Here is a 24,756-nt window from a genome sequence, read left to right on the forward strand (position 1 = left end):
TTCACCTAAGTGTCGGAGGCTGGCGTTAGATATTAACTTCGCTTGTTCGCGCTTAATTGAAATCGACCACTAACCACGGGCACCTCCATTTCAGTGAATAGTTGATAATCACCTTTTGTCTCACAAGATAATCAGCATCTAATCTTCTCAAAAAGGTGAAAATCGTCTAATTACAGTGGAGGATAATTTTTTAGGTTGATGGGAAACCTGCCGTTCTCGTCACCTGACGAAGACCAGCTGTATGCAGACGAAACGTCGCGATCCACGTTGGAAGTGAGTACATCGTGAGACAAGCGAGGTAACTTAATTACTACTCAAGTCTTGACATTTTGCGATTCATACATTAATGAATGATTGAGAAAAAATTGAACTGACGTTTTTTCTAAGTATTTTCAATGATTTGAGCCTTGTCAAAGCTGGCTGTTTTTTTAAGATTATAATTTGTTTTTATCAACTGAGTTGATAGGCCACTGCAAAAGTTTACTAAAGCTTACGTTTCGAGTGTTAGCTCTTCGTCAGAGCGATTAAATGAATAGGCTGTTTTACAGTTGTGTACTTAGTTGCCAAGCCTTTGATTTGAAGTGAGGCTGAATGTGACCTTGTTGTTGATAGAGACGAGTACCAAATAGCATAATAACAAAGTAATTTACATTTGAAAAGCAGCAAGGTTTGTATCATAACAAGGTCACCCTAGCCTCACTCTTGTAAGAAGGCTTGGCAATTAAGCACGCGACTGTAAAATGGACTATTGTGAGTTTGGTGTGGTTACATCCAGACAGGTGGATCTACATACACTTTTGTTGGGAACATGGTAACGTGGAAAACACACGCAAAGATAAGTAAGTTGAATGAAAAGCGTTCGTTGATACCGCAGGGAGTAAAAGTACCGATTTAAAAGATAACTGCCTAAACAAGTCTAAACAGGTTTCGATGCGTCACTGTCATTCATTTCTACGTCACGAAGCTTATTTCAGCTGCAGTTTGATTCAGTAAAGGAGAGCAATGAAACAACATTCACCGCATAACATTAAACATTATTGCATAGTGGGTGGAAAAAATATGGCGGATAAGTCTTTCCAAAATGGTTTTAAACGCATGATGCCATCGTAGATGTATTCAAGGAGAATCATCGAGGGGGCGTTTTTTAACCGAGTTTTGGTTGATTTTTGCTTTTATTCGCAGTATTATATTTCCCCTTTTTTGGTTTGTGATTACTTAACAAAGGGAGACAATCCCACTCTCTAAGCCTCTTAGCTAATTCTAAACTCGCCCACCCACTCACCCATTACTTATACACTTATTTTACCGTATCGCTACGTCACCAAATCTTTCATTAGTATTCATGTAAATGCACGGCCGAGCTCAGAGATGAAACTTAAATAAGTTGCTGTTATGATTCCTGTTCTCCGACCACGTTCAATTTTAAGACTTCAAGTTCTCGTTCTTTCTTTTCTTTTTCTTTCTTTCTTTTTTTTTTCTGTTTTTTGTTGTAGGATTGTTGAAAACTAAACAAAGTTTTTATATCGTATTAATTTTTTAGAGTTATTATTCTGCTGCTGTGTAAAATTTTTTCTCGCGCAGCATTTTCGTTACGTAACGGTCGTCTTCGTTGTTTTCCTTAAATAATTACTGTCTTGTCTGCACCTCGCTCAAAATTTTTTCTTACAACACAAGATCTTGACAAACTCTACACGAAATGCTCTGTTCATAACTCCATAGATAAAAACATTTATAGCACTGCTGGTTGCTCCAAAGTACGTGCTTACAAGGTACACTTGGCGCGGTACTGTCCACAAATCTATGAATCTAATACACTCCACTACCATTACAGGACCCCAGCAAATACAGAACCCTAAGGTTACCGCGAACAACAACTGAGCAAGTCTTATGTCCTCGACACTACTGCTGATCCTTAGTCCTCTCTCAGTTGAGACCCTAAGACGCTGACGACTTATGGCGCGAAATACTTTATGGTAGAGGATAATAACAACTGCCATAGGCACAGGTATGTTAATAATTAGCGTGCTGGTGAAGAGGGCAATAAATTCCGGCGTAAATGACGGGGTGGAGTAACAGATCACGGTACCAGGGTGAAAATTAAACGTCGAAAGGCCAAGGATGAAAGGAAGAGCGCTGCAGATGAGAGCCCATGCCCAGACGAAAAAAACAGAGGTCATGGTCAGTTTGGAAGTATAAAGGTTTGGGTATAGATTTGAATGAACCACTCGGGTGTATCTGTTGCAAGCAGTTAGCGCCATTGTGTGTAAAGAAGCGATGCTGAAAGCGAATACGAAGTAGCCTTGCAGTTGACATGCCCAGTCACCGAAGGGCCACCTGCTGAGAATTAGTGCTCCTGCCGAAAACGGCAACGAAAAGACTGAAGTTAGCAGATCCGTTAGCGCCAGGGAGATGATGAAGTAATTTGGAATGATCCTCAGTCTTGAGTTTTTGTAAAAGGCGAGGCAAACCATTGAATTCCCAAAAAACGCCACGAAATCGATCAAAAGGAGAACGAATGACTCCAAAACTACCAACAAGACAGGTCTCGATTTCAACTCAAGAGCCAAGATGTCTTGATCTGTTGCCTTTGCAACTGTAGGTTGTACAATCGAGGTGTTGATGGAAGCGTTCGAGATGGATGAGAGTTGCGCCATCAATTTTTAAAGTGCACGTCCAAAAGCAAAGTCTTCTTTTGTTGTTCAATGCAGACGATCCGAGTGTTATAACGAGGGGAAATGAGCATATAGTGTGTGGTAGTTTTATCCACTACAATTTCATCTAATAGTTTGAACATCACGTAAATTATAAGATTCGATGCGAAGAGCCGAAAATGGATCTCGTGACGTCGGTGACACCTTGCTGTGAGAAAACAAAAGACAACTTTAATTACGATAGGAATAGCCGCAGATGGCGTGCTTGGGATTAAATGAAAGCTCGTTTTCGATTGGCTGAGGTAGCAGACAGCTTCTTGTAAACACTCTAATTTGCAGTGAAACAGGAAGTTACAAGGGAAAATCCTGATTCTGCTCATGATATTGAAAACAGAACACTGACTAATTTCTTCTGTTTTCAGTCCTTTTCCACTTAATCGAGTTTGTTCGTGTACAGACGTAGCCGTCGGATATGCCTAAAGCCAATAACGAAACAAATATTCATGTGATAAGCATATGATAAGTAAGATATTCAAAAGAGCGATCCAATACGACAGTTTGCTAAGGAAAGATGACACGTATTTGTCTTCGCTTCGCAAACTGCAAATAAATGTTAACATATAAAAAATTCTTTAAGGTTAATCTTTTCAACTCAGACAACAAAAACAAGGAAGCTGGAAATCACCCATCACTTTGTAAGAGCCCAATTGTTTAAAGTCTTCCGCTATTTCAAGTCCAGGGCATGTTCAGTTGAGGTGGCATAAACAGAAAAAAATAGAAAGAGAAAGGGCGAGAGAAGGAAGAAAGAAAAAACTGGACTGGAGGGTCACCAGTCTGTAAGTTACCTCTTTCTATAATCATCATGGCTCAGTTGTATAAAGATTGCATGACGCTATCTAACGAATAAATTGCTATGCGACGGATGAGTGATAGCAAAACGTATAGCATTATCCACCATATAAAGTTTTATCCAGTGGATCGTCTTATTTAACCTTCGAACAACCGTGGCCAAAGTTTTTGGAATTTATTTTTCACGACAAGTAATATCATCGGTACAGACCGCTAACTTTAAACTTAACAACAGGGTGAATAACATTTCCGCATCGTTAATTTATTCAATAAAAACATCTTAGTGGTTTCAAGATGAGATGAAACGCGGCACTTTAATGAGTGCATGTACTTTGGTCTAAAAATATTTTTGGTTTTTTCATTTCCTGAGTATAAAGTAATAGCTTTTCTTACAAAGAAGCTATCTTTTAGCATCAAGGGGTCGTAAGTCCCGTTATGATTTCTTGAGATGAAGAATTAGATTGAATCGCGCTGGGATTTTCCAATGTTCCTAAACGTGATTAATTTTTCAATTCCTCTATAAGATGATTCTTGGATCAATTATTCTTCCGAAAAATTAAATAAGCAGTGGAAAAAACAGCGGATATTTACAACAATAACTACTTAAACTTTTAAGTTTTTCTTGCCGGTCTTCACCTTATTAATGACTGTCAACAAATTAAACGAAAATCATTCAGTTCTTTGCTAAAGACAAAATAGTGTTTTTTTCCAACATAGTAGGAAAGATTGTGACACAAACATGAGAAATTTTAAAGGGAGGGAAAAAAAGTCCTCTAGCAGCAAGGATTTTTTTTAATTTGTTGTGAAGAGTAAATTTTTATCCACAATTAATTCTTGTTTTTAATTTTAATGTTAATTTTATCCAAATGTTATCTTTGTTTTGTGTCATGAGTCAATTTGATTGTGTCTGTGAATCTAACATATGATTAATTTATAGCTTTCCCATCGCATTCGTTGTCTTTGTAAGAGATCTGCTTCATTCTGGGTGAAAATGGCAACAATAGTCTTTTTTCATTTCTAAGTTGTTTCGTCTATTCCAAAAACCAACGTCCATTACAACTTCTATAATTTCATAATGACCAAACTCCACTGGGATCTTGTTTTCATCCATCTATAATAGTAAATTGATGTTTATATAGGAAGCTTGATTCGTCGCCCCCGCTGAGTGGTAGCTGCGGTACTCGTGCTAAGACAAATTGTCTCTTTTTTATGAGTGAAAGTAATTGCGAATAAATTCAAAAAAATAGCTCAAAGTTACCATCTTTCATCTTTTGCAAATGTTTAGCGTGGTGGAAAAAGACGTCAGTTGCTGAAAAATTCGGTCATCAAGAAAAGTACATAGAAAGACATTTTAATGAAATCATGGTGCACAATAGTTTATTGCCTTAATTGAAAACTTTGTAAGCCCGGGGGGTGCGTGCCCTCGTATAGGCTACAAGATGTATCTGATACCAAAGAATTTAGTGTTTGAACCGTTTTGGTCTGACTGCTAAGAAAGAGAATGTAAACAGTTTATGATCCCTTGCTGCTAACGATATGAAATCGATTAAGGTTTGCTGTACACCTCAGAATTGGAATGTTCTTTGTTTTTTGCTTCGTTCTCTGTTTGTTTTTTCTTTAAATTAACAACTAATCAAGCCACCTGAAATATCGATCAACTTCATGGATAGAAACTTGAATCAAGTCTACAATAAGTTAAGCCTATAATTGCCTCAGTTTGATCTGAAAAATTCTTCTCGCAAGCCAAATCAGTGATCCTGACCATTCAGCGTTTTTCCCTCGGAGGGATAGGGCTGGCTGGCTGGCAGAACGACTCAGACATTTTCCTTTTTCCTGAGCAAAATCATACATTTGAGGCTTAAAGAATCGTCTGGCTTTGAGAGATTCCCAGATAATTTTTGCGACTGATAAGTCACATTTCCAATTGAATCGTTCAGCTGCCAAGCTTTGAATGCGGGCTACAAACCTAAAGAACTCACTGAAAAAGTGAACTAATATATCCGTATAAAAAAAGACAACAACAACAATCACACGTTTTTAAATAATCAACTATGACAAAAGGTCGCTTTCTATTCTTATCTTTTAGAAATCATACCTTGTACTGAAGCTCATGATATTGAACAAAAGACATGTGTAACGACGGACACATCTGTGAGGTCAACTCTAAATGGATATGTCTGATGAATAGATGGAAGAATGGTTAGTGTTCTTAAATCTTTAAAATACCTGTATCTCCGTCTTCAAGGGAAACGATTTTAAGACTAGAATTGCACGGTGACAATAATATGCTTTTGAGGCTATTTTAACGTAAAAATAGTGCCTAGTCATATGCCCACGAATAGGTCTTCGACAGAGGATACAAGAACAAAAGATTATTTATTCAAGATGACTGACCATTTGACTTCCCTATAAAGCTCTTAAACATTACGAATTCCGGAAGGTGGGAGGACATGTCTGATATACAGCGACTGAGAATGATTGAATAAGAAACAAAACACTTGTAGGTATTGGCTCTGGCGCTATTGCTTGTCTCCTTTCTCAAGGAATTTAATGGAATTTTGAAGTGCTTTTACGATGAAATTTGCAGCTGTCCGATTCAAGCTTTTTGTAATCAATTTGAAGAAAATTGCTACTTACTGTTTTCAAATAACTTTTTTCTTTCATTTCCTTTAAGTCCATAAATGACACAAATTAGCAACCTATTTCGTAATAGTAAAATCTTGGTACGGTCTGCCTATGGATTTTACATTCATTTCACATGAAAGTTTTAAGTGCAGGTCAAATTTTTCGTGTCAATTGAGGCGGTTTTAAGAGCATTTATAACAAAGTTCGGATCTGACGCGCGTTCTCATTGGCTTAAAAAACCTATTTTATCAAAGTAAAAAGCTCGGAGCCAAAGCTGTTACGCCATCTGTCAATTTGTACAATAATATTAGACCATTTCCTGGACTTCTCTTTAACATTTTTTTGTTAAATGATCCAAAACGACTCTTGGCTTCAATTAATACAGAGTAACCTTTAAGTAACAGCACAAACTACAAGGAGATAGAAAGTGAAATTTCGGTACAAGCAAACTAGCATATTTGTTAAGGACTTATACAAATCATGCAGTCAGAGCAACTGCAATCAAGCTGTGGTCCATCGCGGCTAGCTCATCAGGGTGATCTCTGTTTATCGCAACGAAGCAAGAAATTTGATCGTTTTCCCTTGGAGTGAATTACCAAGAGCTTGTTTCAACATTTTTTCCGATGCGTTGAGTGGAAGGCCTCATTAGTCAGAAGCTTTTACGGACGCTGTTACCTCGAGCAAACATAACGAGCCACAATTCACTGAATATTTCATTTCAAAATTGTGTATTTAGACTTAAAAGCTAAAAGCAAAATTTTTGAGTTTGACTCAAGAAGTAGGGGGGAAACGAGACGTGCTTCTTTCTGCTCTGGCCGCTCTCTGCGTGCTTTACAACAAAACATAACACGGTCAAGGCTTCTTTATTTGTTAAATAAAAAGAAAAAAGTTGATTTTACGTGCTTTTCAACTATTTCTTTAAGCTGACATGGAAAAAAGCCTCGACCCACGCACGCTCTATGGCCTTAAGAGCCTCATCAGTGATACGTGAGTTAACGGAACAACTCCTTTAACTCCGAAGAGTGATTAGCAACTAATTTAATCAAGAGATTATGAACCAGTTTACAATCTCTTTATTTCTCCCAACAGTATTACCTCTGAATCAAACATTAAGTTCTTGAGAGCAAAGGATATGAACGCAAACGCAAGAAGCTCTTGACTGTAAGACAAATTCCTTTGGTAAGTTCCATAGGAAATGTGTAAAGAACAGTATGGAGAAGTTACATGCTGTTAAAACCAGACCTTCTTGGGAGCGCCTAGGAGACGAGACAATACCAACCAAGAGTACATTAACATTACTGTCTACTTATCTTCTCGCAAAGTTAATTGCACTTTTCATTTAATTTCAAAGCAATGGCCAATCGAATGTTAAAAATATTCCGAAATTGCGTTGGCTCATTTTCCTTCGTAATGTGATTGGTCAAAAAAAACTCGCACCACTCTCTAGTCCAATCAGACGCAGAACTAAAATTAATCACCGCCCGCGTTTTCCAGCGCTTCAGGTCGTTGGGTTATCTTTATTTGGATTTATGTTTGGCTCTTATATAGAGATATTATATAATTTTTTTTTCTAATCGGCTGTTTTTTTTGGCCTTAGTTTTGGTTTTGCGACATCCAATCGAAAAGAGCTTAAGCCTTGTCATAAAATACTGAGAGGCTAAATTCACGGTTATCAGAGGGCTTTTTTCGTCTGTTTAACCATTCATTCGTTTATTTAAATATTTATTTATTCATTTGTTATTCTGTTCATTTTTCACTCAGACCGCCAGGGGGCAAAAAAAATAGAGAACTCGATTAAAAGTCACAATTTATCGTCCAAGGCGCCGAGGCTTCCTGTCTTGCAAGAACACGCTTTAGTCTTTATTGAAAAACTTTTCACCTAGAAATCGGCGAGGCACGAAGTGTCTACGACCTCGTTGATTCGTGAATTGCCGCTCAAATGCCTGACAAACGAGAGAGCATGAGTCAGTCTCTTTTCCAGGCTACGCCGTAAAGAGAGCATGAGAGGACCCTGGGAACGATGTTGATCAAGAAAAATAAATCCTGTTTGAAATGATTAAATATCTGTTGACATTGCGGTTACGTTCCCAGACAAAATGTGCATAAATTTTGTTTGGCATGCAACCGGGCAAAAAAGTGGCTGGCTGGAGTCGATTAAGTTAGTGATAATTTTAGCAACCCACTCGAACTCACAGTATAACTTGAGTTATATAAAAATTACTGTTACATTGAGCCCAAGAAAGAAAGGAAAGTTGAAAAATTGTAGGATGTGAGTGTAAACAAATGATTGCGTGAGGTATTGAAATTAATTCATTTAATGATAATGAAATTAATGCAAGCGGCGCCAAACGCGAAATTTACATAAAGTAACCCCCACGCTATTGTTTTGACGGCTTGACAAAGATCAACACTTTACCAGTTGTTTCTAGATATCAGACACAAAAGGGACAATGTTTCCTTTGCTTGTCGGAATAGTACTATCGTTTTGTAAGCTGTCCAACTCCGTACCAAGTGAGTAAACATTTTTTAGTAAAGTAGAATAATATCTCGCCTTAAAATTCTTTGACTTTAAAGCGAGTTCCTTGCGTCTCAGCATTTAAAATATTCGCTATCGAGCTCTCTGCAGCTGAAGAGGGTAAACAGTTTTAGGATTCGAATATTCTCTCGAGAATATTCCTGTAACCAATATCACCAACAAGTAACTTACTGATTATAACGACTCTACCGGGTCGCAGCAACCAAAAATGTCGATTTTGCAGTGATTTTAACCACATAATTTTATTTATTGGAGTTGAAATGAAACTCTCACTTATAAAATATTCTTAAGAAGCACATTTGCTGGCTTGGTTTGAAAAAACAAGGCAAAAAGCGATAGCATCAGGGAAAGTTGAGTACAGTAAGAGAAGTAGGGCCAGTTAAAATTTGTTAAGCAGTTGAAAAGATTGCTCACCTTTTCCGAACTCGGGAATTGTAAAATGATCTCGCTATATAGTTGAAGGACTTCTGTACCCTATAGCGAAAGGACTTTTAGCCGATCGGGGTCATTCCTTTAAAGCCGATTTAGGTAAATTATAGAATCCGATACAACCAAATTTGAGACGGCGATTCGATCCGAGAATTTTAAAGCATCAAAGCTGTCTGGGTAAGATATTTTTAAAAACAGATAGCTTAATTATACAGCCGATCAACAGACTGTCACAAATCCAATGCCAAATCGGCGACAACATTATTACAATTACTGCAATTAATCTTTGTCATTCGTAATGGGAAAATTGAAACGATTCACATACATGTTGTTCGAGTCACATACATGTTGTTGTTCCTTTAAAAAGTCACTCCAAAATAGACTCCTTGGTTCCGCACCATTTTCCGCATGTGAAAAAAAAAATTAGTCGTTTTGATTTAGTTCTCTTTTCTGTTTATTTAAATCTTTAAGTTTTTTTCTCGCGTGAGACATCGTACGAGATTGAGACGGAATAAAGTTGAGCGATTTAGTTACCACTGAGTTCCATTGACCTTTGAATCTTTTGGCAACCTTGGACACGTACATGTAAATTGTGTTTCTCTCAGTCTTGACCGATGTCTCTACAATAAATTATTGAATAGCGTTTTTAATTATAGGTTTAGCATGCACATTTTGCAACAGTGTAATCTTTGGAGCCAACATGCTGCGATTCGACACGCGAGCAAACAGTAGGAAAACAACAAGACATCTGAGATGCCTAAATACCTTGTGAATCTTGTAAAGAATATTTGTAAAACAATAGCGAAAATCTCAAATGATGATAACTAAATATTTACTCGCTTTGGCTTCCGTTATCAAAAGTTTGAATTGGCCCGAGTTTGAACAAAAATTTCCTGGGTATTTCAAATTCATAAAATGAAAATTAGTTTATTAATAACAAATAATAACAAACTTGAGCGGGATGGTGACCACAAACTTTGTAAATTGTGGATTTGTCTGTCCGACTAAAGCGGTGAAAGAATTTTTGTGATGAGCTTATCGTACAGATGCCTCACATTTCCTGAATAGAACGTTCCTAACGGCAAGGCTAGAACGCGTTGCAATTTTTTTGTTATATTTTTGGAAAGCCACTCTTTATAAAGGAGGACCTAAGGTTTTGCGGTTGGGCCAATTTTTTAGATCGGTTTTTTCGGTTTTTGAACAAAATTCGGTTTTGAGTTTTTCAAGCCTAATCAGTTTGCACTTTTTCCTTTTTTTCGGCGATTGGTTTTTGATTCTTTGTCGAGAAAAAAAAAATTTGCCGAGAAAAATTTCAGAGGCAGAATATTTTACTCAGAGCTTTAAACCCACGTACAATGCGAAGGCAGGTTCTTTATTCAAAAAGCTTTCAGTTTGGCGAAATTCTCACCAACTCTGTTTTCCAAACATACTTAAAGGTCATAAAATATTTAGACGCTAAGAGCCAAAGGGTTTTTGCAAAGAGATCATAAAATAAGCATTTCCTATTGATCTGAATGCAACGGAATTGCAGTCGATTTTTATTCAACTGATAATCTTTTGGTTTAATTCTATATCTAAAGTGCAGCAAGAAAAACTGTCTTTTTCTCACAAATTCTTAATGAATCAACAAGACATTCTTTCAGCGTGTGATTTTATGACAATTTTCGTTGGGAAGTCAACTGACAAATCAAAGTGTCGCTTAGTAGCTTTATTAGCGTTAGCATCTAATGTTCGCAATTATCTATAAAATCGTTAAAAGGAAACATAAACAGGCTAGCTTCACCCACTCAATTGACCATATGCAAAATTTTCCTTTTGTTTTTATAGCAGTTAATTGGAAGGGCGCCTTCATCATGTGCATCCTGAGTAATTTTTTTACACAACAAAACGCCGGCCCAGCCCAGCCGGCTCCAGCTACCATTAAAGATTTGATGGAAATTTATACAAACGAAAATTTTGTATTAGTGCACATACGCTGCTTTCGAAATGATTTAACGAAAATGGTAAATCTGGGTATTAAAACATTGCGGATAACTTGAGAGCATGTGGCTGATGAAAAAATGATAAGGCCCCAGATTAACACTTAATCCTTTGAGTGCTTTTTTGACTTTTGGGGTGTTTTTTTTTGGGACTAACATGCTTGGTGTAAGTAGTCATTAGACTTTAAATAGAAGTTAACCTGTGTGCCTCTGCTTTCAGTAATCTTCTCTCCGGGTCATCCATATTTCTAGATTTTTGTTTAGATCCAATAACATTTTTCTTTCTCTCTGGGTAGACATGTCGCTGTTGTTCTTTCTTTTGTTTGTTTTGTTTTGTTTTTATTTGTTTTTGTTTTTGTTTTGTGTTTTCAACCCTCAGCGTAAATTATTTCCATAGACACCCCAGAAGTAAAAGCAATTTTCAAATTTCTCTCTCAAAAGGGACAATGTTTCCCTTGCTTGTCGGAATAGTACTATCGTTTTGTGAGCTGTCCAACTCCGTACCAAGTGAGTAAACATTTTTTAGTAAAGTAGAATAATATCTCGCCTTAAAACTCTTTAACTTTAAAGCAAGTTCCTTCCGTCTCAGCATTTAAAATATTCGCTATCGAGCTCTCTGCAGCTGAAGAGGGTAAACAGTTTTAGGATTCGAATATTCTCTCGAGAATATTCCTGTAACCAATATCACCAACAAGTAACTTACTGATTATAACGACTCTACCGGGTCGCAGCAACCAAAAATGTCGATTTTGCAGTGATTTTAACCACATAATTTTATTTATTGGAGTTGAAATGAAACTATCACTTATGAAATATTCTTAAGAAGCACATGTGCTGGCTTGGTTTGAAAAACAAGGAAAAAAGCGATAGCATCAGGGAAAGTTGAGTACAGTAAGAGAAGTAGGGCCAGTTAAAATTTGTTAAGCAGTTGAAAAGATTGCTCACCTTTTCCGAACTCGGGAATTATAAAATGATCTCGCTATATTGTTGAAGGACTTCTGTACCCTATAGCGAAAGGACTTTTAGCCGATCGGGGTCATTCCTTTAAAGCCGATTTAGGTAAATTATAGAATCCGACACAACCAAATTTGAGACGGCGATTCGATCCGGGAATTTTAAAGTATCAAAGCTGTCTGGGTAAGATATTTTTAAAAACAGATAGCTTAATTATACAGCCGATCAACAGACTGTCACAAATCCAATGCCAAATCGGCGACAACATTATTACAATTACTGCAATTAATCTTTGTCATTCGTAATGGGAAAATTGAAACGATTCACATACATGTTGTTCGAGTCACATACATGTTGTTGTTCCTTTAAAAAGTCACTCCAAAATAGACTCCTTGGTTCCGCACCATTTTCCGCATGTGAAAAAAAAAATTAGTCGTTTTGATTTAGTTCTCTTTTCTGTTTATTTAAATCTTTAAGTTTTTTTCTCGCGTGAGACATCGTACGAGATTGAGACGGAATAAAGTTGAGCGATTTAGTTACCACTGAGTTCCATTGACCTTTGAATCTTTTGGCAACCTTGGACACGTACATGTAAATTGTGTTTCTCTCAGTCTTGACCGATGTCTCTACAATAAATTATTGAATAGCGTTTTTAATTATAGGTTTAGCATGCACATTTTGCAACAGTGTAATCTTTGGAGCCAACATGCTGCGATTCGACACGCGAGCAAACAGTAGGAAAACAACAAGACATCTGAGATGCCTAAATACCTTGTGAATCTTGTAAAGAATATTTGTAAAACAATAGCGAAAATCTCAAATGATGATAACTAAATATTTACTCGCTTTGGCTTCCGTTATCAAAAGTTTGAATTGGCCCGAGTTTGAACAAAAATTTCCTGGGTATTTCAAATTCATAAAATGAAAATTAGTCTATTAATAACAAATAATAACAAACTTGAGCGGGATGGTGACCACAAACTTTGTAAATTGTGGATTTGTCTGTCCGACTAAAGCTGTGAAAGAATTTTTGTGATGAGCTTATCGTACAGATGTCTCACATTTCCTGAATAGAACGTTCCTAACGGCAAGGCTAGAACGCGTTGCAATTTTTTTGTTATATTTTTGGAAAGCCACTCTTTATAAAGGAAGACCTAAGGTTTTGCGGTTGGGCCAATTTTTTAGATCGGTTTTTTCGGTTTTTGAACAAAATTCGGTTTTGAGTTTTTCAAGCCTAATCAGTTTGCACTTTTTCCTTTTTTCGGCGTTTGGTTTTTGATTCTTTGTCGAGAAAAAAAAAATTTGCCGAGAAAAATTTCAGAGGCAGAATATTTTACTCAGAGCTTTAAACCCACGTACAATGCGAAGGCAGGTTCTTTATTCAAAAAGCTTTCAGTTTGGCGAAATTCTCACCAACTCTGTTTTCCAAACATACTTAAAGGTCATAAAATATTTAGACGCTAGGAGCCCAAGGGTTTTTGCAAAGAGATCATAAAATAAGCATTTCCTATTGATCTGAATGCAACGGAATTGCAGTCGATTTTTATTCAACTGATAATCTTTTGGTTTAATTCTATATCTAAAGTGCAGCAAGAAAAACTGTCTTTTTCTCACAAATTCTTAATGAATCAACAAGACATTCTTTCAGCGTGTGATTTTATGACAATTTTCGTTGGGAAGTCAACTGACAAATCAAAGTGTCGCTTAGTAGCTTTATTAGCGTTAGCATCTAATGTTCGCAATTATCTATAAAATCGTTAAAAGGAAACATAAACAGGCTAGCTTCACCCACTCAATTGACCATATGCAAAATTTTCCTTTTGTTTTTATAGCAGTTAATTGGAAGGGCGCCTTCATCATGTGCATCCTGAGTAAATTTTTTACACAACAAAACGCCGGCCCAGCCCAGCCGGCTCCAGCTACCATTAAAGATTTGATGGAAATTTATACAAACGAAAATTTTGTATTAGTGCACATACGCTGCTTTCGAAATGATTTAACGAAAATGGTAAATCTGGGTATTAAAACATTGCGGATAACTTGAGAGCATGTGGCTGATGAAAAAATGATAAGGTCCCAGATTAACACTTAATCCTTTGAGTGCTTTTTTGACTTTTGGGGTGTTTTTTTTTGGGACTAACATGCTTGGTGTAAGTAGTCATTAGACTTTAAATAGAAGTTAACCTGTGTGCCTCTGCTTTCAGTAATCTTCTCTCTGGGTCATCCATATTTCTAGATTTTTGTTTAGATCCAATAACATTTTTCTTTCTCTCTGGGTAGACATGTCGCTGTTGTTCTTTCGTTTGTTTGTTTTGTTTTGTTTTTATTTGTTTTTGTTTTTGTTTTGTGTTTTCAACCCTCAGCGTAAATTATTTCCATAGACACCCCAGAAGTAAAAGCAATTTTCAAAGTTCTCTCTCAAAAGGGACAATGTTTCCCTTGCTTGTCGGAATAGTACTATCGTTTTGTGAGCTGTCCAACTCCGTACCAAGTGAGTAAACATTTTTTAGTAAAGTAGAATAATATCTCGCCTTAAAACTCTTTAACTTTAAAGCAAGTTCCTTCCGTCTCAGCATTTAAAATATTCGCTATCGAGCTCTCTGCAGCTGAAGAGGGTAAACAGTTTTAGGATTCAAATATTCTCTCGAGAATATTCCTGTAACCAATATCACCAACAAGTAACTTACTGATTATAACGACTCTACCGGGTCGCAGCAACCAAAAATGTCGATTTTGCAGTGATTTTAACCACATAATTTTATTTATTGGAGTTGAAATGAAACTATCACTTATGAAATATTCTTAAGAAGCACATGTGCTGGCTTGGTTTGAAAAACAAGGAAAAAAGCGATAGCATCAGGGAAAGTTGAGTACAGTAAGAGAAGTAGGGCCAGTTAAAATTTGTTAAGCAGTTGAAAAGATTGCTCACCTTTTCCGAACTCGGGAATTATAAAATGATCTCGCTATATTGTTGAAGGACTTCTGTACCCTATAGCGAAAGGACTTTTAGCCGATCGGGGTCATTCCTTTAAAGCCGATTTAGGTAAATTATAGAATCCGACACAACCAAATTTGAGACGGCGATTCGATCCGGGAATTTTAAAGTATCAAAGCTGTCTAGGTAAGATATTTTTAAAAACAGATAGCTTAATTATACAGCCGATCAACAGACTGTCACAAATCCAATGCCAAATCGGCGACAACATTATTACAATGACTGCAATTAATCTTTGTCATTCGTAATGGGAAAATTGAAACGATTCACATACATGTTGTTCGAGTCACATACATGTTGTTGTTCCTTTAAAAAGTCACTCCAAAATAGACTCCTTGGTTCCGCACCATTTTCCGCATGTGAAAAAAAAAAATTAGTCGTTTTGATTTAGTTCTCTTTTCTGTTTATTTAAATCTTTAAGTTTTTTTCTCGCGTGAGACATCGTACGAGATTGAGACGGAATAAAGTTGAGCGATTTAGTTACCACTGAGTTCCATTGACCTTTGAATCTTTTGGCAACCTTGGACACGTACATGTAAATTGTGTTTCTCTCAGTCTTGACCGATGTCTCTACAATAAATTATTGAATAGCGTTTTTAATTATAGGTTTAGCATGCACATTTTGCAACAGTGTAATCTTTGGAGCCAACATGCTGCGATTCGACACGCGAGCAAACAGTAGGAAAACAACAAGACATCTGAGATGCCTAAATACCTTGTGAATCTTGTAAAGAATATTTGTAAAACAATAGCGAAAATCTCAAATGATGATAACTAAATATTTACTCGCTTTGGCTTCCGTTATCAAAAGTTTGAATTGGCCCGAGTTTGAACAAAAATTTCCTGGGTATTTCAAATTCATAAAATGAAAATTAGTCTATTAATAACAAATAATAACAAACTTGAGCGGGATGGTGACCACAAACTTTGTAAATTGTGGATTTGTCTGTCCGACTAAAGCGGTGAAAGAATTTTTGTGATGAGCTTATCGTACAGATGCCTCACATTTCCTGAATAGAACGTTCCTAACGGCAAGGCTAGAACGCGTTGCAATTTTTTTGTTATATTTTTGGAAAGCCACTCTTTATAAAGGAGGACCTAAGGTTTTGCGGTTGGGCCAATTTTTTAGATCGGTTTTTTCGGTTTTTGAACAAAATTCGGTTTTGAGTTTTTCAAGCCTAATCAGTTTGCACTTTTTCCCTTTTTTCGGCGTTTGGTTTTTGATTCTTTGTCGAGAAAAAAAAAATTTGCCGAGAAAAATTTCAGAGGCAGAATATTTTACTCAGAGCTTTAAACCCACGTACAATGCGAAGGCAGGTTCTTTATTCAAAAAGCTTTCAGTTTGGCGAAATTCACACCAACTCTGTTTTCCAAACATACTTAAAGGTCATAAAATATTTAGACGCTAGGAGCCCAAGGGTTTTGCAAAGAGATCATAAAATAAGCATTTCCTATTGATCTGAATGCGACGGAATTACAGTCGATTTTCATTCAGCTGACAATCTTTTTGGTTAATTCTATATCTAAAGTGCAGCAAGAAAAACTGTCTTTTTCTCACAAATTCTTAATGAATCAACAAGACATTCTTTCAGCGTGTGATTTTATGACAATTTTCGTTGGGAAGTCAACTGACGAATCAAAGTGTCGCTCAGTAGCTTTATTAGCGTTAGCATCTAATGTTCGCAATTATCTATAAAATCGTTAAAAGGAAACATAAACAGGCTAGCTTCACCCACTCAATTGACCATATGCAAAATTTTCCTTTTGTTTTTATAGCAGTTAATTGGAAGGGCGCCTTCATCATGTGCATCCTGAGTAAATTTTTTACACAACAAAACGCCGGCCCAGCCCAGCCGGCTCCAGCTACCATTAAAGATTTGATGGAAATTTATACAAACGAAAATTTTGTATAAGCGCACATACGCTGCTTTCGAAAAGATTTAACGAAAATTGTAAATCTGGGTATTAAAACGTTGCGGATAACTCGAAAGCATGTGGCTGATGAAAAAATGATAAGGCCCCAGATTAACACTTAATCCTTTGAGTGCTTTTTTGACTTTTGGGGTGTTTTTTTTTGGGACTAACATGCTTGGTGTAAGTAGTCATTAGACTTTAAATAGAAGTTAACCTGTGTGCCCCTGCTTTCAGTAATCTTCCCTCTGGGTCATCCATATTTCTAGATTTTTGTTTAGATCCAATAACATTTTTCTTTCTCTCTGGGTATACATGTCGCTGTTGTTCTTTCTTTTGTTTGTTTTGTTTTTATTTGTTTTTGTTTTTGTTTTGTGTTTTCAACCCTCAGCGTAAATTATTTCCATAGACACCCCAGAAGTAAAAGCAATTTTCAAATTTCTCTCTCACTGTAAATAGATTATGGACCACTCGTTATTTTCTGGGGGGGGGGGGGGAAATCATTAGGTTTTCAGAGTAAAACAAAAAGGAGGTCGGTCATTGACAACAGAGTATGGAAGAGGGACTATAAAAAAAAAATTGAGCGCCAATTAAGTGCCAATAAGGGAGGATCAGGAATCATAAGAATATTTGAAAGCCTTATTGAGGATCCGGGGATTGGATTGTAATACAACCGACATTCCCTCCCCCCCCCCCCCCCCACCTCCACCCATTGATAAATAATCAGGGTCCTTTCTTTAGACTTGCTTAAAAATAAGATTACTTCCACACTAACACGTTTATTTTCTCACCCAACGTTTCATCAGCTAACGATCCATGCATTACGTACAAAGAGCTTCAAGACTCTGCTCGTTCTCAGTTCAACCGCCTCTCTGGCTTACAGGATGGAAAGTGCGACAGAAAGTTAGTTCCAGGTTGGTACAGGTTTAAAGGCGGAGCTGGGACAAAGATGCCAGAGTCTTGCGTCAAGCCACTCCAATGTAGTACCCATTCCCCTGGCTGGTACGACGGGCCCCATCCAGCGAACGTTGGGGGAATTTCATCCGGAAGAGTTTGTTTCAGTTGGATGGGTGTTTGTTGCCAATGGTCCAGCCCTGCAAAAGTAAAGCGGTGCAATGGTTTTTATGTGTATAGGCTGTCGCCGACTAGCCATTGCGCTCTACTGTACTGTGGAAACGGTACTGCAGGTAGGAAAAACGCAAGAGGCTGGGGACTAGCCGTTGTTTGTCGTCTGTGGGGGGGGGGGGGGGGGGTTGGGAGATCACACGGGGAACGGAAGAGGGATCTGTCTTCTCTAACAGGGTTTTGGGAGGGGAGGGGACTATTGAAAATCGACTTCCAATTGACTGCCAATGAGAGAGTTCTTCAGAATACTTCACAGCCTATGAAGAGAGGGGATCAAGTTAATTTTAATGTTACGCAACCAAAATAATGACTTTAAACCTGTAAACCAAACAAGTTTAAATACGAAAATGTCGTTTTCTCAAATAATCTGTCGCGTGCGGCTGACCTCATTTACAAAAAGGCGGGTATCGTCAATTCAGAAATGGAAACTCATTTGATATTGAACATTTCCACTATCAATATCCTCCAATAAGTAGCCATCTATTCCATAATTTCCAAGGGCCATTCCAAGATAGGACACACCGCTACAACACAAGGCTGCTTTTCCTTTGCCAAAGGAGGCTTAAAGCCTTAGAGTAACGCCCATCCACTCTAAAAATGCTTAATCTTATTTTTACAAATCCTTACATGAAGGACTTAGGTTCCAAATCATCAATTTTAAAACGAAGATGGAAAGTTACTGTTCCAAATTGATTCTGTTGTTACTCATTAATCTTCAGAGTCGACTGTGGAACCTACAACTTTGCCGTCTCTCGTAAGTACAACAACAAAACCAGGTAAATATTCCGTTCTTTAATGCTAATAAAATGTAAGTTTTGCCAAGCAAAACAAAAATATTGTTTTCACAATTAGCGTGAATCAAGAAGACTGGATACACGATTTGCAAAAGAAAAAGTGTATTGAATTTCGCTATTTCTCTTTAGGTAAAGCTAAAAGAACTGTTTTGGAATTATGCTTAATCAATATGCATTGACAACATTCTGTCACCATTATTCATAATGCATCGTCTTGAATAATGTTGAACTACTCTGAGGTGCATCCTTCCCTACCCTCCCCCCCCCCCTTCCCGCCCGAGGAAAAAAGTGAGGTGACAGGCAGAATAAGATAACGGAAATAGCGAGGGAAGTTATTGAGTCAACCTCATTAAACTTCAGAGTCGAGTGTGGAACCTACAACTCTGCCGTTGCTCGTAAGTACAACAACAAAACCAGGTAAATATTCCGTTCTTTAATGCTAATAAAATGTATGTTTTTACTCCTATGAGTGACCAAGAGAGAATTTCTCCTAACAGTATCAATACAATATCAAGCATAGAAATGATGAGAATAAAAAAAAATATCAGTTAGGAGATTATTAGTCGATCCAATACCAAATTCTCCAAATTGATATTATAAGAATTGTGTGGCAGACAGTTAAGAGAATTACTAATGAGATCTTGGGAGTTAAAGGGTTAACACCTCAATATCAGCATGTATATTCTTTACCTTCTCCTCTGTACATTTCTTCTGATACTGACACGGAGAATTCGTTTAAAACTCAAAAGCTTATTTTGTTTAAAAGATCGTTTCCCATTTTTTCATTCATGGCCTCATGATGTTTGATTCAGCAGGAATAAAGCAAATTTCACTTGCGTGTCCAAACTAATCTGCTAATTTGCTTTAATCAGAAGCCAAACAGAAACCAGTCAGCTTGACTTGATCGCCCGCGTTTTCCTGCGCTTTTGGTAGACCGCTTGTTTTTACTATCAGTCCTCATTGGCTAACGATGACGCGAACCTTTGTAATGATTGGCTGTTGTGATTACTCTGGTTTTGGTTTTAGGGTAGTCAATAGTCTAATTTATAGTTGCGAGAGTGGTTGCCAAGCCTCTTAATAAGAGTGAGGCTACGTTTGACCTAGTTATAATACAAATGTTGCCGCTTTTCGAAAGTAAATTACTTTGTTATCATGCTCACTAGATAAACTGGTCTCTATCACGACAAGGTCAGCTTCAGCCTCAATCCAAATTAAAGGCTTGGCAACTAACTATACAACTGTAAAATGGCCCATTGAAAAACTACTCCAGTGTAAGGAAAATTAGATAGTAGTCACTCGTAAGCTTAAGGGTTAAAAAAAGAGAGATGTTCAGGCACCGCCAATATCATTACGTTATCAGGTGACGACTTTACCATTGACGTGAAGTGCGACAGAGACCAAATCAAAGTCATGTTACACATCAAATCTCACCTCAATTACGATCCAGAAACCGTCCACCTCAACGACGCATCTTGCAAACCTTCCTTCCAAAACAGCAGCCACATATTTATCAAATCAACGCTCGAAGGATGTGGAATGATATGGAATGTCTCGCAAGACGGTAAAATGCTTATTTATCGCAACGCTATAACAGCCCTTGTGAAGGGCCGAGGCTCCTTGGGTTTGCATGCGTCACGTGACCACCTGGCCGTGTTTGAATTCCAATGTCGTTACCAGAAGACAGCGTTGTTATCCGTAATCTCATTCAATCCGTCGGAAATATTGGTGATCAGTGATATACGTAAGTATTAGAAAGACTAAGTAGAGATATTAAAGAATTCAAGCTATCACGATTGCATCGCCTAGCCAAATTTCCATCGAAAATTTGCTTCCATCACCTATGAGGATATCGCGAGTGTTCAATGGGGTTTTGCACAACTCTGATGGTGTTCAACCACCCCCTCTCTCCCCTCTCTTTCTCTTATCTCTGTCTTCCACATTCCCATGACCCCGTCAGAGTGAGCAGAGTTGATTTCCAAATGGAATGTCAAAAATTGGCCATCGCGGTTTCCTCTCTCAGCGACCTCGCATTGTGTCTTTGCTTGTGACCGAAGGAAATGCACACTTGAAGTTATAAAACAAACGTGCGGGGCCACTTTTCTGCGCAATAAATCTTTCATTTTCCCTCCTTCTCTATCATCGTCCAGAATTCCAAATTGTCATTTTTCAATTCAGTGTTAAACGTAATCCAGAATTACTTCTTAACTCGCTCTGATTGGCCTGGAAAACTTGCCCTATCTTCTCAACCAATCTTATGCCAGAGTCTAACCCAAAGACGCTTGCCACGCCTTCCACTGTCTACTTGTAATTCGCTTTGAGTTTTCATTTCCCCATGGAATGCTAGTACATTGCATAACCATGATAATAATAAACCATGAGACTCAATCGAAACGCCCTCTAAATTTACAGTAGCATAACTGCTTCAGAAAGAAAAGATTCATTACTATTCCGAGTTTCGTTCCATCTCACAGAGTCGTTTGGAAATTTCACGTTCGAGATGAACCTATTCAAAACCGGAGATTTCCGTGAGCATTACACAGAATACCCTGTTGGACCAGTAGACGTAGGAACAGACATTTTTCTTCAGGTGGCAGTGAAATCAAATGATACTGGAGTTATTGTGTTTGTGGATGAGTGCAAGGCGACAGCCACACCTAATTATGATGATGAGATGCAGTTCGTTTTCTTAGAGGATGGGTAAGTTAAGAAGAAATATTCGAAAGACGTCGCCATTAAAGCGTAAATATGAACTTTCTGTTGATCACCCCTCTTCTTTCATCTCCATGCGAACAAGTACGAGCGACAAGAAATGAAATTCCTTGACTCAAACATTTTTTTTCTCGGCGTTGCTGTTTTTTGTGTGCTCGTCACTGACCGCTTACTGAGTTGTTTTCAAAATGGAGTTGTTCATATACTCCATATAGATATTGTAGAATGTAACCTTTTTACCAGGGCTTTTCTCTTGAAATTGGGAGAAGCTCTGGGAGAGAGAATGTATATCTGAAGATACTTTTCAACTTTAGAATCTCAACCGAAGTATTTAGCTAATTTTTAAAGAAACTTTTTAGAACAGGGGGAATGCTACTCCTCAAAGAGACTCGTAAGTGGATTATGCAGCCGCGAATGGTAAATGTACCCGAGCACCACTTTAATGAGCGACGGACCAGTTAAGGGAGTACCTAGATATAAACAACGGTGATTTGAAGCCACTTCGGTTCGTGTATTGACGGAACTTTCATCACATTACAGGTGTCCCAAGGACAACAATCTTCGCTATAACTACACCTTGTCATCTGTTCAGCGTTTCATCATGGGCGCGTTTCACTTCCGCCCCGTAAAGTCAGAAGAAATCTTCCTCCATTGTTTAGTGTTGGCCTGTCTTCATTCTGATGAGTCTTCGCGCTGCGCGAAAGGATGTCCGTTCGAAAAGAGGAAAAGGCGAGTCACGGAAGAAAACGTTGAACAACATCTGGCTGTGGGACCCATAATTGTTTCTTCCTCCCAACCAAAAGAGCCTTCAGGTAGAGCTGATTGCTTTGATTAAGAGCAGAACCTGGTGAAATTTCTGCTCCATATTCGCAATACAATTTAACCTCTTAGGAATTTATTTTTCGATAAATGGCAATTTTATCGTTTGTCTCACGATATAGAGTGAAGCTATCAGTTGTACTGATTACGCCGTTATGACTTCTATAGTGCAGTTTTCGTCAGGCGACGAAGTCCACGGTTCACGTATCATTAATCATAACATCTTGGTTTGCTGTTATTGGTGTGTTTGTTTGTTTGTTCATCGATTCATGCATTTGACAGCTGATTTCCTTACCAACCTGTCCGTTGGTTCATTCGTTCATTCTCTCATTTATTCATTCAGGCAGTCATTCAATCATTTATCCTTGCATTTACGCATTCATTGACGCATGCATGCACATATTCATTCATCGTTCATCTACTCATTGATTTATTCTTTTCTTGAAATTCATGTACACATCTATTAATTCATTCATTCAACGCTTCCTTCGTACGCGACTTCATTTCTCTAATCATGTATCAACCTGGATTTTCCAAATTTGGTTGTTTTGGCTGTGGTGATGAGACCGTTGCCAAAAGTTGACGAACGAATTGGCTTTCCCCAAGGCTTTTTCACTTGTTCCCCCAAGAGAAACTTACAAGATGCTTTCTTTCGATAGTTTGATTAAGTGACGTGTTCATTCAGCGAGTTCAGCATTAGTTCATGACTCACTTGTCTTGGATTACCTTGCAGTGTCATCCTCACCTAAAGACGACACCACCACCATAGCCGTAGTGGCAGGAGTTCTCGGCTTCGCCGCCCTTTTTCTTGTGGTAGCCGTGGTAATTATTCTTCGCAAGCCCCACAGGACACCCAACGTGGCTGGAGCGACCATTACTCTACTAGTACGAAGCAATGATCCAGGACCGAGCTGAAATGGAATCCAATGAATTTATAATTTTCTCGGATTCGGTCCTCGATCCTCCCGTTAAGTTCCTTCCGGGAAGTACCGGTGCATTTTTCGAAAAGTGGCTAATAATCAAGACTAAATTTAGAGCACTGCAGTAAAACGTTGGGCATGCGCAAAGGATCAATTTTGGCCGCACACGCGCCAATTTCCCGCGCAAAATTTCTAAGGAAAACAATATGCCCAAAACATTGACAAATAATCAAAACAATTGAACGTTCATGGACTCAAAGAGAGAAAAATAGAACTCATAAATTTTTTATCAAGTGCGTTATTGATTTAGCATTTTGTTTTAAGCTTTATCGAAAGAATGATACGGTCGAAGAAAATTACCAATTCTCTTGTACGGTCTTAAACACTGCTTCTTACTGGCTCGTGTTGTTGCTTATAACCCGCGTAAATTTTGTGCTTATCGTGATTTTTACGGACTGAAAGAAAGCCACTTAGCTATTATAACGTTCATACATGCATAGACGAACCAATTTGTTATGATTTGGTTTCTAAATTTCTAATTCCAACTTTTGCCCAGTTTTTTAGGTATCGTAACGAGAGAGAATTTATAGTGTGTTTTGTGGACTGCATTGGAGAAGAAATGTTTCGTAAGCGTTTTTCATAGGCACTTGACACCTTACTGTATGTAAATAGGACAAAAAAACAACATTTTGGGGGTTTTCGTAATGGTCAAATTTCAAAATAGGTAGAAGTTATATGGGGCATGATTTCTAATAACAAAAAATATGTTAAGAAATCAAAGAAATATATCCATAGTATTTATTATAAAATTCTCCGTCCATCAAGCTGCTTTGTGTCCGCACAAGAATTGCGAGTGCTCATCTCTCATTGCTTCATTGGGCAACAAATAAACGCGTAAACAAATGTGACCTTATTTTGATTATTTTTTCTAGTAAATTGCAATTACAACGAAACCGGGAAGGATAGAATCGGCATTTCTTACAGATGCTTCAATCTAGGTGTAACTGTCTCTTCTTACCGTTGAGAAAGTAATTTCGATTTTTTGTCACCTTTTATGGTGTCTATGGTATTTACCATATATCAAAACAGCCTTGCGACGTATTATAACTATGTGGATCAATTAAAAAATGCCACTCAAATCATGATTTACCATAGCTATGGCATTTTGCCGTCGTTTTGTTTGAGGGCTGTTATAATGAAGGAGTTTGAAGGGGTTTGGGTTCGTCGTTGAGTGATGCTCTACGACCTCCAGGTGAAACACCACACGTCGAACTTAAGCTGCTTCAAAACCACCCATAATAACAATTCGAAGCACTGAGGATAAAAAAACACCTTAGGTGAGGAGATTGAGTCTTCCAAGACGTTATTTCATAAATATTATTTTGGATGAGTGGATAAGCAGTATAGTAAATCCCGAATATTCACTGCAAAATGTACTGAGTAGGGAGACAGATTATAGC

The 24,756-nt window shown here is 37.7% G+C and overlaps 2 protein-coding genes across 6 annotated transcripts; one reads left to right on the forward strand and one right to left on the reverse strand.

Moving 5' to 3' along the window:
• LOC131788441 (melatonin receptor type 1B-B) lies at nucleotides 1–12,104 on the reverse strand. 4 transcript variants are annotated; one of them, XM_059105532.2, is made up of 3 exons: nucleotides 12,015–12,099; nucleotides 5,596–5,677; nucleotides 1–2,859 (listed from the first exon to the last, which is right to left on the reverse strand). In XM_059105532.2, the coding sequence occupies exon 3, from the start codon at nucleotides 2,652–2,654 to the stop codon at nucleotides 1,650–1,652; it is 1,005 nt and encodes a 334-aa protein (XP_058961515.1). In that variant the 5' UTR covers nucleotides 2,655–2,859; nucleotides 5,596–5,677; nucleotides 12,015–12,099; the 3' UTR covers nucleotides 1–1,649. The 4 variants fall into 4 exon arrangements, with proteins under 4 accessions (XP_058961515.1, XP_058961516.1, XP_066024656.1 ...); XM_059105533.2 differs by lacking the exon at nucleotides 12,015–12,099 and adding an exon at nucleotides 9,076–9,226; XM_066168559.1 differs by lacking the exon at nucleotides 5,596–5,677 and having other exon boundaries at nucleotides 12,015–12,104.
• Nucleotides 8,497–24,204, forward strand: LOC131788429 (ZP domain-containing protein-like). 2 transcript variants are annotated; one of them, XM_066168557.1, is made up of 8 exons: nucleotides 8,497–8,636; nucleotides 17,736–18,116; nucleotides 18,774–18,830; nucleotides 19,209–19,265; nucleotides 20,209–20,589; nucleotides 21,320–21,545; nucleotides 22,098–22,369; nucleotides 23,110–24,204. In XM_066168557.1, exons 1-8 carry the CDS (start codon nucleotides 8,576–8,578, stop codon nucleotides 23,289–23,291), a joined length of 1,617 nt encoding a protein of 538 aa, XP_066024654.1. In that variant the 5' UTR covers nucleotides 8,497–8,575; the 3' UTR covers nucleotides 23,292–24,204. The 2 variants fall into 2 exon arrangements, with proteins under 2 accessions (XP_066024654.1, XP_066024653.1); XM_066168556.1 differs by lacking the exon at nucleotides 8,497–8,636 and adding an exon at nucleotides 14,266–14,514.
• Nucleotides 24,205–24,756: the final 552 nt, after the last annotated feature.

This window comes from Pocillopora verrucosa, chromosome 6, assembly GCF_036669915.1.
Source record: "Pocillopora verrucosa isolate sample1 chromosome 6, ASM3666991v2, whole genome shotgun sequence".
NCBI lineage: Eukaryota > Metazoa > Cnidaria > Anthozoa > Scleractinia > Pocilloporidae > Pocillopora > Pocillopora verrucosa.

Bases quoted from the DNA above. Each gene is read 5' to 3' on its own strand.
- LOC131788441 (XM_066168559.1), bottom strand. From the start codon at position 2,654: ATGGCGCAACTCTCATCCATCTCGAACGCTTCCATCAACACCTCGATT.
- LOC131788429 (XM_066168557.1), top strand. From the start codon at position 8,576: ATGTTTCCTTTGCTTGTCGGAATAGTACTATCGTTTTGTAAGCTGTCC. The intron at 18,117-18,773 runs GTAGGAAAAACG...ATTAATCTTCAG, and splicing joins CTGTGGAAACGGTACTGCAG to AGTCGACTGTGGAACCTACA. The intron at 22,370-23,109 runs GTAGAGCTGATT...ATTACCTTGCAG, and splicing joins CCAACCAAAAGAGCCTTCAG to TGTCATCCTCACCTAAAGAC.